Source organism: Hippopotamus amphibius, chromosome 4 (genome assembly GCF_030028045.1).
Source record: "Hippopotamus amphibius kiboko isolate mHipAmp2 chromosome 4, mHipAmp2.hap2, whole genome shotgun sequence".
NCBI lineage: Eukaryota > Metazoa > Chordata > Mammalia > Artiodactyla > Hippopotamidae > Hippopotamus > Hippopotamus amphibius.
In genome coordinates, this window is record NC_080189.1 from 41364767 (window position 1) to 41377483 (window position 12717).

Here is a 12717-nt window from a genome sequence, read left to right on the forward strand (position 1 = left end):
AAAAACAAGAAAGATAAACAAGGGGACAGATGCTAACAATATTAAAATAATCCTTGAAGTTCATTGTGATTTGAAAAAAAAATTTTTTTTTCTTTTTTTTTTTCCTTCATTTGTTCTGTTTAATAGGCCACAGATAATCCTCAGACCAAAATTCAAGGTATGGCTATTTTCACAAAAGTAGTAGGTATAACTTCCAGGAAATAAGGTACATAAATACAATAGTATAAATTCACTTTCTTCACAAATTTCAAATGATTACTAACAAATATAGCTTCATGCAAAGTCTGCTTTTTCCCAACCAGGCCTAAACAGGAAAGAACAAGTTGCAAGAATACTTGCTCCTAACAAGCAAATACACCAAAATTATAATTAACAAAATCTTCAAGAAACCAAAATCTGTGAGGGAAGGAGGATGGAGGATGATAAGAAAGCAAGAGGAATTACTAAACAGCAATCAAACAAGGTCATCTCAGTGTTTCCAGATTAGTCAAAAGTAACTTCTAGAATATGGTCTATGATCATATAAGCAGTCCAACTGCTTATATTCCCTCCAAACTTCAGAACTGCTGAATAAACTTTTAACAATAAAATGACAACAGAGAACACCATATTGTAAATATTATATTTTTCTCACTCACAAAGTTGTATGAGATATTTACTAGTTTTAATATGTATCCATAGGATTAATACTCATATGGAGTATAAACATGGAAAAGTGCAGAACTAAAGAAATAAGTCTATCTGAAAACAAAAGCACACATTTCTTAGGATTTAAAAATATTGCACATATTAAGGTTGCACAGAAATTACTGGCTGTTTTTATAAACAGAATGAGGTATTAGTCAATCTCTAAAGATGAGTGCAAGGAAGAAAAACCACACACACACACAAAAAATACATAAGTCCATACTAAGACCTAAAGGGCCAACAACTAAGAAAGAAATGTGAAAAGACGTGTAAGTAAAGTAGCTATGATTTCAACACTACAAAATCATTAGCCAGGGACCAAACACATAACAATCTCCTGGCAATATTTCATAAGTTTTCAACTTTCTTTTAGTCTAAATGACTATGAGCAATACAATCATTTCCTTTACTTCAACTCTTCTCCATGGTTCTGTGGTAAATATTAAACCATACCTTTCTGAAGCTTTCCGTGGAAATTAACCAAGACACTGCTTGCTGTCCTTTGCTGAAGGACTCAATTATACAGTTTCACATATATTTTGCAACCCAAGTCAGAGATGCTGCAGAGCATGCAATTTTAAATTAGCAAAGGTTTCATTCCAAAAAAACCACTCAAGTTCCCACAATTTAAATCTACAATAACTTTTAAAGTTTAACCTTTAAATATTTATCAGGCAAATTCATTCTTTCCCTGGTAATAAAATTGGTCATGTTAACAAGCCCAAGGGCAGGTAGAGAAAAAAGACCAGGCAGAATTATAATATCTTTTTTAAAGAACCTTGCCTAATCAGGGAAATTAATAATTAACTATTTCTCTACTAACTGAATGCTGAATTTGTCAAAAGCAATTTAAATGTATTTACTAGCTATATCAAGTTAAGTGAAATCATGCACTTGTCAAATAGTTCACAAAAAGTTGGTTCCGCATCAAAGATACTGAAGAGTCAACTAGTTGGGTTTAATGAGAACGGAAAAAGAATGAACTACTGTCCTGAACAGTCAGTGTATGTAGTAACCATATTTCCTCTTCGTTGAGTGACAGTCCTACAGTGCTTGCTAGATCCATGGAATCTATTTTCAGTCTGTACTGTGTGTCGATTGGTGGTGGTGTCAAAACCACTAAAAGAAAACATTTTCTCCATATCTTCAAACATGTCATCAAACAACCCACCTCCAAAAGAAAACTCCTGGAAATGGTGCCTTTGTCTACTGGAACCATCCTGGCGTGTCTGGAAGTGATTTTCAAAATGCTTCTTGGAGCGAGTGTTTTGGTTTTGACCAAAAAAACCAAAGTCTTTAAATAAGTCATCAAAATTGAAGTTAAATGACTGCTCAAAAGGACTTCCACTAGCTCTTTGTCCTTTACCATTAGTAAAAGCACTATGTCCAAGTGTATCATATTCTTTTCGCCTATTAGCATCTGAGAGTGTTTCATATGCTGAAAGAAATAAAAAAACTTTAGTAACTGAATGTAATCAAAATCACATACATCCAAACCACTTAAATTTCTCTATTTTATGAAAGGATTTCACATCACAAAACCAAATGCTACAAACATAAAAGTTAAAATAAAAGTCAGAAAAGGCCAAGACTTTGTCTTACTCACTGCATACTATCAGCAGTTAGCACAATGCCTGACTCTAATAAATATCCAATAAATATGTGTTAAATAAATGCTACCATTACTACCAAAAAATACGGGGGCAACAATTTCCGAGTTATTCCTCATATTATTTGTGTAAAATCATTACCTGTATTAAAGAATTTAATGAGCAAATTAAGAGGAATTTAGATTTTTCACTTCCTTACTAGTTGAAGTACATGTTTAACTCCAACTACCTACTCAGTTACCTCCATCCACAACTAATTACTTAATGCTAGGAGATGCAATTTGTTTTAGAATTAGTCTTAAGTCAAAAACTGTTTCATACTTTTCCTTTAAAGACAAATGTGGCTTTGAGATGTAGACCAAATGAAGAAAAAAAAAAAAACAAGGCATTTAGAGTATTTAATTTTTTATGCTTCTTATTTTTAAATTTTATCTCCATATTTCATTAAAACTTTCTTAAATTAACTTAGTTTTGGGTATCTAAAATTTCTTTTGACATAGAAACAATAAGTAATTTTATAAATAATAAAATAATGAAATACATTTTCAACACTTTTAGATCTGAATGCCAATAGAAGTATATACTTCCACACATCCAGGATCAAAATATCTGTTATAAGAAAACAGCCTTGAGAATTTCACTATATTTAAGTGTAGATCCCACTTCCCCACCCATCTCCACAAAACCTTCAAATACAGACAAACTTCTTAGGTATCATTCTCCTTTACTAGTTAATACCTGTGAGACCTTGGAGACAGTCATTTACATACCTTCTGCAATCTCTCTGAATTTTGCTTCAGCATCAGGGTTCTTATTTTTATCAGGATGGTACTTCATGGCCAACTTGTGAAAGGCCTTCTTGATCTGACGCTCTGATGCCAACTTTGGCACACCTAAGATATCATAGTAACTTTTTGAGGCCAAAATTAATTCGGTTATCATTAAAATGCAGATTGCAAAGATGAAAACTGACTGGGGAGTGGCCATTTCTAATATCCTGAAAAAGAAAAGAAAAAAAAATTATCCATGGAACTAATCTTGGGATTTTTCTTTCAAAAGAAACTGAAATGAACTTTTAGGATTCAACGTATATTAATGCAGTATCAAAATGTTAAGCATATACAGTGTATCTTATACCTGTTTCCATGTTATTTCATCCACACAGGACTTACTACTCCTAAATTGGTTGTAATCTTCTTAAGAGCAAATATAATTCAAGCAAACTGAGAAAAACCTTTCCTGGCTTTGCCTTTCCACTAACACTCTGGCCATAAACACAATAGATAGAAAAATATTCAATAACTGATTTTTATCAGTTATTATCAAAGACTCATATGCAGGCCTTGTAAAAAGGTTGGAAAATCAAAATAATTTTTAAAGGATCTCAATCTTCCCTTCAAGAATTCATATTCTAAAGGGGTTTAAAATACTTTTTAACTTAAAGGCAAAAAAGTACATTACCAAGGTAAATAGCCCAGTATGCCTAAATTAGCAGTAATTTCCCTCCCTAAGAAACTTTCAGTTTTCATTTCCGCAAGGTGAGCCAAGAATTGCACATAGAGAATCTCAAAATCAGAGTAATACTAACAGTGCAATACAACAGAATGTAATCTCTTTTTTTTTAAACTGTAAGATGCCAAATATTAAACAAAAAAGCGCGGAGAAATGAGTTTTGTTAAAAACTCATAATTAACAGAATTTAAGATTTCTGCGAAGGCTGCCCCCCAAAAACGAACTTTCATTGTTTGTACTTGAGATAAGATAAACTCTTATTTTCCAAATTCTCAGGAGTCGTTAAAATATTTCTCTAACCTTAGAGACGTTTCAACCTAGAATTCAACTTAGAATTCTTGAGAGTACAGCCTAAAGGACTTGGGATTCAAAAAGAAATGATCCTGTTTTTTGAACACCGTACCATAGGAATCCTTAATAACCTAGGATGATACAACACGGCTGATGAAAGACACTTTGGTTTGTGGAAACTGCCTGCCTTCCTCTCCAGTGGCCCGTTTGGAGCGTAATTAGCAGATGGATTACTTCTTTCCAGAGAATTAGTCACAGTCACGGGTACCAAGGATCAAGTACAAACTCCTGGTTTAAAAAACACAAACCGAGCGCGTCCTGGGGTTGATCACTAGTCAGAGGTAGGTCTAAAACTGACAGGAGGCACCTCCCTGGCTTAACAAGCCTTATTTCACAGTTTCACGCTGACTATCCCACACTTTCCTGAGAGACTGACTTTCTGTGTTATACTGACTCCTCATTCCCTAGAGGGACCCGGCGGACAGCAGCCCGGGCCTTACTCTCCAGAGCCGGTGGCTGGTTGGGTTGGATCCTCCCTGTCAGACCTGGCGCCGCCGGCGGCTCCTCCGCGGCGCGGGGTCCGGCCCCGGGAGGCGCTGCCCGACGCCCGAGAAAGCCAGCGGCACAACAAACCGCACCACACACTGTGCTTCGCCACCTCCTTTTTCCCATTCCCTTCCTCAAGAACACCAAACAGCCCGAGGCCACAGCGGCGACCGTGGAGGACACCGAGGCCTAAACCCCCTCCTCGAGACCCCGGCCTCGTCCCTCATCCGCACCCTCCGGCTGCTGCTGCTCCTTCAGAGAGCGGACGCGCCGGCAATGCTGACCAGCGACTCCACGCGGCTTCTCGGCTCGGCCCCTCACGCCGGCCTCCGCGGCCTCCGGGAGCCGGTGCGCGCCCACCGCCGCCTGTACACCGACCTCACTCTCCTCCCGGGGCCGCCGCCGCGTCCCCTCACAGCCCGCTCCCTACTGGTGGGCCGGCTGCTACAGGCGCCTCCACCTCCGGAGAAGACCTACACGAAACGCTTTCCTATTGGCTCCCGCCTCCCCACGTGACCCTGGCGCCCTACGCGCACGTGGAAAACTGTTGTTGCTGCTCAGCCTGTGCGTCACTTCCGGCCCCAACCCCCGAAAGGGCCGTGCAGAAGCCGTCAGAAGCGGAAGTGGGTCGAGGGTTGCGGCGTCTTTCCCGTCCGCCCACTCTGGCGCAGGCGCAGTGATTCGGACGGCCTGGACCTGCCGCCCCGCCTCAACGAGGAAGGCCCGCTTGCGCCCCTCGGCGGCTCGGGTCTCCGGTGGCCGCGCCGCAGATATGCCCCGCTACTGCGCAGCGATTTGCTGTAAGAACCGCCGGGGACGAAACAATAAAGACAGGAAGCTGAGTTTTTACCCGTAAGTTATCCCTACGCTGAAGCGTCAGCTTGCCTTTGGGTCTCAGTCCTGTGGCGTCTGGGGCTGGGGTTGGAGTCTGTCCTGTCAGCTCTGTAAATTAGTCCTCGGCTCTCCGGCAGCATTCGGTCGCTGCGCGGGAGGAGGGCGCGAAGGCTGGAGTTCGGTTTCCCTGGAAATGTTCTGACAGTTCTAGGGAGGACGCTGGGCGTGCGGCGAGGCGGAGGGGCCTGTCGGGGTGTTCACAGGGCTCTTGAGGCGGTCAAGTTTGCGCGATGCTTCGTGGTTTTCAGAGCGTTTCCCCATCTCCCCGACCTAATTTCATTGAAAGACCTTCACCACCACTTCAGGCACATCAGACGTGCCAGGTGGGAAGGTGCACTCAACGTTAACTTACACCTCCAGTGAGTTAGGTCGCGTAGATGTTACTTAATTTCATTTTCCCCTGAAGAAACTGAGGCCTTACAGGAAGTTTGGGTAACCGACCTTGAACGTTTTGTGGCAAAGCTAGAATTATAACCTACCTCCTGCTCAGGGCTCTAGATATTCTCCATTCATACAGAGAGCGGGGTAAGTAAGGGCTAACAGCTTTCCCCCGCTATCCCAACGTAGAGCGTTACTGTGAAACCTTTCCTAAGCGAGGAAGCAGTTGCTTTTTTTTTTTTTTTTTCTGTAAAAGCGAAAATCTTGTTCTGGCATCAGTACCCGTTAAACCTAACTTTCATAGAAGTGAAATGGCAGAAGGCGAACTTTGGAGAAGTGGGGAATACCTGTATTCCAAACTACTATGGCCACGAAATGTTTTCGTGGAACCCCGGCGGTACTCATTTTTATTTGGAAGAATAGGGATGCAGTATTGTGTAATAAGTAAGAGGCCAGGTGCCAAAGCCACACTTAGATTCAAATCCTGTCTCTACTACTGTGTAGCTGAATGACCTTCTGCAAATTATTTAACCTTGCTACCTAAGAACTGCCATCTGTAAAGTGGAGACATTAATAGTACCAAATTCGCACGTAGTGTGTAAAGACGTAAAACAGTACTTGGCACACATAACGTGCTTAGAGTTTATGAAAATCAACATATTTAGAATATTCTATTTTCTTTATTTCTTGCGTTCAAATATAATTAATTTAACTCAAACCTGGTTGTCTTTAACTTTCTTTGAATTAATAGCTATTTTGTGAAGCTTATTTGACTTTAGACCCAAAACGCTCTGCTTTCCATTATCTTAACTACTGAAAAAAAAATGATATCTCCAAATAATTCCCATCATGTGGCAATATTTCCAGGATTATCTTCCTTGAAGCCCTCCCGCAAGTTGCTAAGAGATATTTTAGGGGGAGAAATATATGCTAGTATATTAATGGCTCTGGCTCTGAGGAGGAGGATGTTGAGCTTGATTTAACCTCATATTTCCCATATTTATTTGGCTTTTGATTTGGGGGAGAGGGTCATAACCTCAGACTAAAAATTCTTTAATCTTTGTGGACTGCATAATTACTGTTTTTAAGGAGGGAAAAATAATCATGCCAGAGGAAGTCAATTATAAAGTTTTTTCCCCCCAATGTGAATTTACTGAAAGTGGAATTTTTTTAATGAGTTTTAAAAATTTCGTGTATATCCCACAAAATAAAAATTGAATTAGTTTTATTCCCCCAATAGTACCAGACTTGAAGAATTGAATTTTCTTATACTAACACTATAGCAAGCTGCAAAATAAATTTATACTAATTTGGGAATTCAGTGAATATATGCATATGATACCAGTTTATACCAGTGATTTTTTTATGTTTTGGGGAGAATTAATAAGAGAGAAACGAAATTACCTGTCAAATAAACTGAACCAATGTAACGATACTAAGTTGTTCCAGAAATATTCTAGGGGAGTTCTTAGAGATAGCTGTTGAGAAAGCATTGCAATCCAGTTAACAATAAAGACATTCACAAAGTTTATTTTTTTAATTGTTTGATAACATATAGGTACAGTAGAAATAATTTACAAACAGCATCCTTATACATGAAATTACATTTAAAATAGCATTATTGTCAAAGGCATATACTCATTTTAGATGTTAACAGAAAAGGTATGAACTTATCTATGGCTAACAGAGTTCCCAAGTCCTCTTAAAAGAAAATTCTTTTTTGCTATTAGATGCCTTTTCTACTTATTCCTATTGTATTTATAACCTAAGTTATTGATATATATGGTTAAAAAATTTTCAAACTGTATGAATATCATATCTATGGTAGGACTTTCAAAGGCACATAATCTGAGTTTTCTGTGGAAGGATATCAGGGTTAAAAATTATTTGCTGCAAAGTACCCAGACTCTTTGTCTAGCATCTTACAAAGTTATCAATATATATTTTTTAAAAAAATCATGCTACTACAAAGCATAAACGGTTGTTGTGATCAGGAGGAATAACAGCTGCCTTTTGTATGAGAACTTTATATGTTACTGTTTTTTAAAAATAGGAAATTATTATGTAGTATGTGTCTTGAACTGTGTTCTTGTAAAATCTTCAAAAGAAGTATAAATCACTGTTGTTTAATACAGTTTAACTCAAACCTGTTTGGTCTGGTAGAAAAAAGGTTTCTGTCAAAGTCTACCATTAGTCCAATTTTACCCATAAAACACAATGTAGTATATTATATTAGTGCCAGTTCTAAAAATCCAGGTTACTCAATACAGGAACAACACGTATAAAGAGCTGTCTTGCTTTTCTCTGTCTTTTCTATTTCATATTATAAAATATCTGAGTCTGCCCTTTTAACATGTTTAGTTCTTATGTCAGTTTCTCTTTCAGAACTTGAGTACTTGAATTTTAGAGTTCCCATAGAAGACTAGAAATATTGGACCAAATTACAAATGAGTAAAATTGAGGCTGATAACTGTAAAGTGAATGGAATATTAGTAGTTTTATAAGATTTAGTATTCATTTTTATGTCAGCTAAACCATTTGTTTGAATTAATGTTTCCTTATTTTAAAAATATCAGTGTAAATAAGACCATGAAGTTTAATACTACTTGAATTATAAACAAGAAACCATTTGACTTGTATTACTATAAAACTCATTTGAATAGGATCTTGTAGTTTCAAAGCTCTTCACTAGTTCTAGGCAAACTACACAACAGAATGAAAAGGAAATATAATCCTAGAAAATATGAATAAATTTTATCCTTTGTGGTAACATATATATTTTACTTGAAGGGACTGAGTTACGTTTTACAAGCTGCTCTTCTCAGACGAAAGCTTTGGCTACACGTCTCATATCTTAGTCCTCTTTGCTGCAGAGATGATGTGGTAGTTGTCATGAAGGTGCTGTTGTATGGTGGGGATGGTTGTCTTGCTTTTGTGGCACTTGACTCATAGGTTACCTATATGTGCAGGCCTGGAATCTGGCAAAATTGTTAAAATATAGCAAAGTTTTCCTTTTTTTAATTTCAGGTTTCCTCTACATGACAAAGAAAGACTTGAAAAATGGTTAAAGAATATGAAACGAGATTCATGGGTTCCCAGTAAATACCAGTTCCTGTGTAGTGACCATTTTACTCCTGACTCTCTTGACATCAGATGGGGTATTCGCTATTTGAAACAAACTGCAATTCCAACAATATTTTCTTTGCCTGAAGACAATCAGGTATTGGAGGCAGGGAGTAGGGGAGAAGGGGGTAATGCTGAGCATGATGGCAGATTGCAGGGTGGCAGGTAATTAGGTAGAGGGGATGAGAGGGAAAGGTAACTGCTGGGAAAACACATACTTGAGAAAAAGGAAAACTAATTTTGCTTTTACTAAAAATTTGATAATTTTAAAAAAATTTAAACCATTCTGAGTCATAGCTCAAGAGGAGCCAAACATAACACATACATAAATTATCAGGTTAAGTTATTAATGTAAATTAATGATCTATGATTTTTACTGGTCTTGTGAATGATATGAGATTCTTCCGTATATTGATTATGTTTAATGTTTTTTAAAAAATGCTTTCAAGTATATTTTGAGCTGTTATATACTGAAAACATTTTTTTAGCTGAATAAATTTGCTTGGCCAGTATACTGCTCAAAGTTGTACTGAAATAGTCAGCACTAACTAATAAGAGAGTAAGCCTAGTAAGGACATCTTTTTTAGAATTTGAAAATATTATTTTATAGGAGAAAGACCCTTCCAAAAAAAAATCTCAGAAGAAAAAATTGAAAGATGAGAAAGAAGCATGCCTAAAAGCCAAGTCAGAAGAATCATTTACATCAAATGAGCCAAAGAAGAATACAATTAACACAGATGTCCTCCCTGAACATGCAGAATTACTTGATTCATCTGCCTTGGTAAAGCCACCAGATCCAAAAACAGAAAGTGTGCAAAATAATGTATTGGCTCTTAATCTAATTAAACAAGATAGAAGAAAATCAGAATCTACCTTGGAAACATCAGTTAACCAAGACATGGGTGGTTCTCACACATCTTTTGAGAATCTAAGTTCTACAACTATTACTTTGACAACTTCAAATTCAGAAGGTATTCAGCAGTCTTTGGAAACCCAAGAAGTGCTTGAAATAACTACCAATCATCTTGCTAACCCACACTTTACAAATAATTCTGTGGAAATTAAGTCAGCACAGGAAAATCCATTCTTATTCAGCACAATTACTCAAACAGTTGAAGAATTAAACACAAATAAAGAATCTGTTATTGCCATTTTTGTACCTACAGAAAATGCCAAACCTACAATTAATTCTTTTTTACCTGCCCCCAAAGAAACGGTAGAAATGGAAGAAGACATAGACATTGAAGACTCATATAAAGATGTAGACTATGAGACGGAAGTTTTACAAATTGAGCATTCTTACTGCAGACAAGATGTAAATAAGGAACATCTTTGGCAGAAAGTCTCTAAACTACATTCAAAGATAACTCTTCTTGAGTTACAAGAACAACAAACTCTAGGCAGGTTGAAGTCTTTGGAAGCTCTTATAAGGCAGCTAAAACAGGAAAACTGTCTATCTGAAGAAAATGTCAAGATTATAGAAAACCATTTCACGACATATGAAGTTACTATGATATAGATTAAAGAGGTTTTAAAGTTGTGACTTTTATGTAAGCTTTTTGTTGGCCAAACCAAATTGTGTGTAAAGTGACCTTTTTCCTGTGTAAAGTTCTTATTTTCATGAAAATAAGTGCTCTAATCTTACAAACTGCATCTTGTTCTTGTAATGCTCTTTTTTGAGAAAAACTAGAGTCATTGAGAAGTTTCATTACTTGTGAATTATCCAAATTTAAAGTAAAAATGTAGTGAGTAAGTAATATGATTAAGTCATAAAATGAGAACACAGATATGGTAAACAAGAGCCCAGAATAGCAGTTAGGCTCAGGAATCAGTCCTGGTTATACCATTGACATGTGACTTAGACAAGTTACTTATCAAGATTGAGTCTCTAATCTGTAAAAAGAGGGCACTTAACTAAATCTCTAACATATTCTGTTTCTTTATATAGTTTCTTCCCTTTTTATTAAGATACTTTTAATCGAACAAGTTTTCTATATGATAATCTTATACTTACATAAAAGTAAATGCTGGCTAGAATTTGATATTATTAACTGTTGGATTCTTCTCAGTATTTATTAAATTCTGTGTTGCTTGGCCTTTGGCTGTACTTTTCTGTATTATAAAGGAAAATACTCCTGTTAAAATTTTATTCCAATTGAACTAACACAAGGAATCAAACATTAGCATACTTCTTAGGAGAGGTACTTTAAACTTGAAAGAATATGTACCTTGTATGTGGCTGACCATCGTAATACATAGTCATTTAAGCTTCTTGACACCCTGTATTTAAGGTTCTATTTATAAACCAAAAATTCCAATGAGGTTAATTTTTAAAATATTTTTTAGAAATTATAGTTTGTATCTATTTAATATGTGTAATTTTTTAAGATGTGTGCATGTTTCATTTTAAAATTCCAGAATGATAGTGTAATACTTATGTATTATACCTTTCCACTTATAGGTATTTTATTAAAAGAAATTATAGGTAGATGGTGATGACATTAGGGGAGACAAGTAGGAAAGAGAAATAATGGTGCTGGAAATAAAAAGAAACGTAAAAGCAGAGACATAGTCATAGCAACACAAATGTGAAAAATAGATGATCCCGTAAAATTGGCAGTTAATATAGTTAAATATGTTACTCTTTATGGTGTTGAGCAAATTCCTATCAGGCTGATTCTTAGTTTCCTTATCTGTTATATAAAAAAAAACTGTTACCTGTATCTTGAAGGATAGTTTTTTGAATTCTGTAAGATAATTAATGTGTTTTTGGTGCTGGAAAATAGGAGGTGCTCAATAAATATTAGTTGACTATACAGCAGATAGTATACTAATTGTTTTGTAAATGGATGGTAATTATTTGGGGCCATATTTCACTTTTTTTTTAGGCTAATAAAATTAATTGGTATTATATGAATATGTGTCAGCTAATTATAAAGAGTTGATTAGAGGTGTCCTTATTGTGTGGCTATGGGGGAAAATATCCTTAAATTTTTTGCATAAACTTTGTGCATATAATTGGTAAAGTTGATGTGATGTTATTTTTAAGTTGCATTTTGCTAATATTTAAAATAAATAATATAGATGTAAATAGCCTTTTTAAGTCATTATAAAATATGTTGTACATTGTAGTTATTTCCTATGTAAAGTTATAGTTTACTCAGGAATAATTTAAACTAGTTGTATTTCTTTAAACTAACTAAAGTGCAGTTATTTAAGATACTTTCTTGGCTTTTCTATATTTAGTTCAGAATGTTCCCAACCCAACTCAATTAACCACTAAATTTTATTTTGGGGGTTCTGACCAACTTTATTTCTTACGTGGATTATTGTAGGTGCCTTTTAACTAACAGTACCTATATTTTCAATCTCCTGCTTCCAGATCTTCCTGGACTCTGCTGTCAGCTTTTTATCTAAACTATTGATCTGGCTGTATCACCTGCACACCACTTAACTTTCCTAGCTCAGAAATCTGTAATCACTCTTTAACACCTACAGAATAAAGCAAAACGGTTACCATGATGTATATGGTCCTCTGTGATTCTGTTCATCCTGTGTTCTAGCCACACTGGACTTCTTAGCATTTCTCAGACATGCCAGGCAGGTACTTGTCTTTGTGTCTGCCTCTTTTATTCTCTAAATTCAACCAGTCTGTTAAAATTATATTTTGACTTTG

At 36.3% G+C, this 12717-nt stretch overlaps 2 protein-coding genes across 5 annotated transcripts; one reads left to right on the forward strand and one right to left on the reverse strand.

Annotated features, from left to right (window-relative positions):
• Positions 1-601: 601 nt before the first annotated feature.
• On the reverse strand, positions 602-5118 carry DNAJB9 (DnaJ heat shock protein family (Hsp40) member B9). Of its 4 annotated transcripts, none has more exons than XM_057733449.1 (3): positions 5025-5118; positions 3068-3294; positions 602-2125 (listed from the first exon to the last, which is right to left on the reverse strand). In XM_057733449.1, the coding sequence occupies exons 2-3, from the start codon at positions 3282-3284 to the stop codon at positions 1671-1673; spliced, it is 672 nt and encodes a 223-aa protein (XP_057589432.1). In that variant the 5' UTR covers positions 3285-3294; positions 5025-5118; the 3' UTR covers positions 602-1670. The 4 variants fall into 4 exon arrangements, with proteins under 4 accessions (XP_057589432.1, XP_057589430.1, XP_057589429.1 ...); XM_057733447.1 differs by having other exon boundaries at positions 4931-5116; XM_057733446.1 differs by having other exon boundaries at positions 4880-5116.
• A 214-nt stretch (positions 5119-5332) lies between these two features.
• Positions 5333-10794, forward strand: THAP5 (THAP domain containing 5). Its single transcript, XM_057733123.1, has 3 exons — positions 5333-5498; positions 8946-9138; positions 9652-10794. Exons 1-3 carry the CDS (start codon positions 5419-5421, stop codon positions 10558-10560), a joined length of 1182 nt encoding a protein of 393 aa, XP_057589106.1. The 5' UTR covers positions 5333-5418; the 3' UTR covers positions 10561-10794.
• The last annotated feature ends 1923 nt before the right edge of the window (positions 10795-12717 follow it).

Excerpts from the sequence above, each read along its gene's own strand:
- DNAJB9 (XM_057733449.1), bottom strand. The coding sequence starts at position 3,284 with ATGGCCACTCCCCAGTCAGTTTTCATCTTTGCAATCTGCATTTTAATG. Across the intron at positions 2,126-3,067 it reads ATTCAGAGAGATTGCAGAAG|CATATGAAACACTCTCAGAT; the intron begins GTATGTAAATGA and ends TATTTCTTTCAG.
- THAP5 (XM_057733123.1), top strand. The coding sequence starts at position 5,419 with ATGCCCCGCTACTGCGCAGCGATTTGCTGTAAGAACCGCCGGGGACGA. Across the intron at positions 5,499-8,945 it reads AGGAAGCTGAGTTTTTACCC|GTTTCCTCTACATGACAAAG; the intron begins GTAAGTTATCCC and ends TTTTAATTTCAG. Across the intron at positions 9,139-9,651 it reads CTTTGCCTGAAGACAATCAG|GAGAAAGACCCTTCCAAAAA; the intron begins GTATTGGAGGCA and ends ATTATTTTATAG.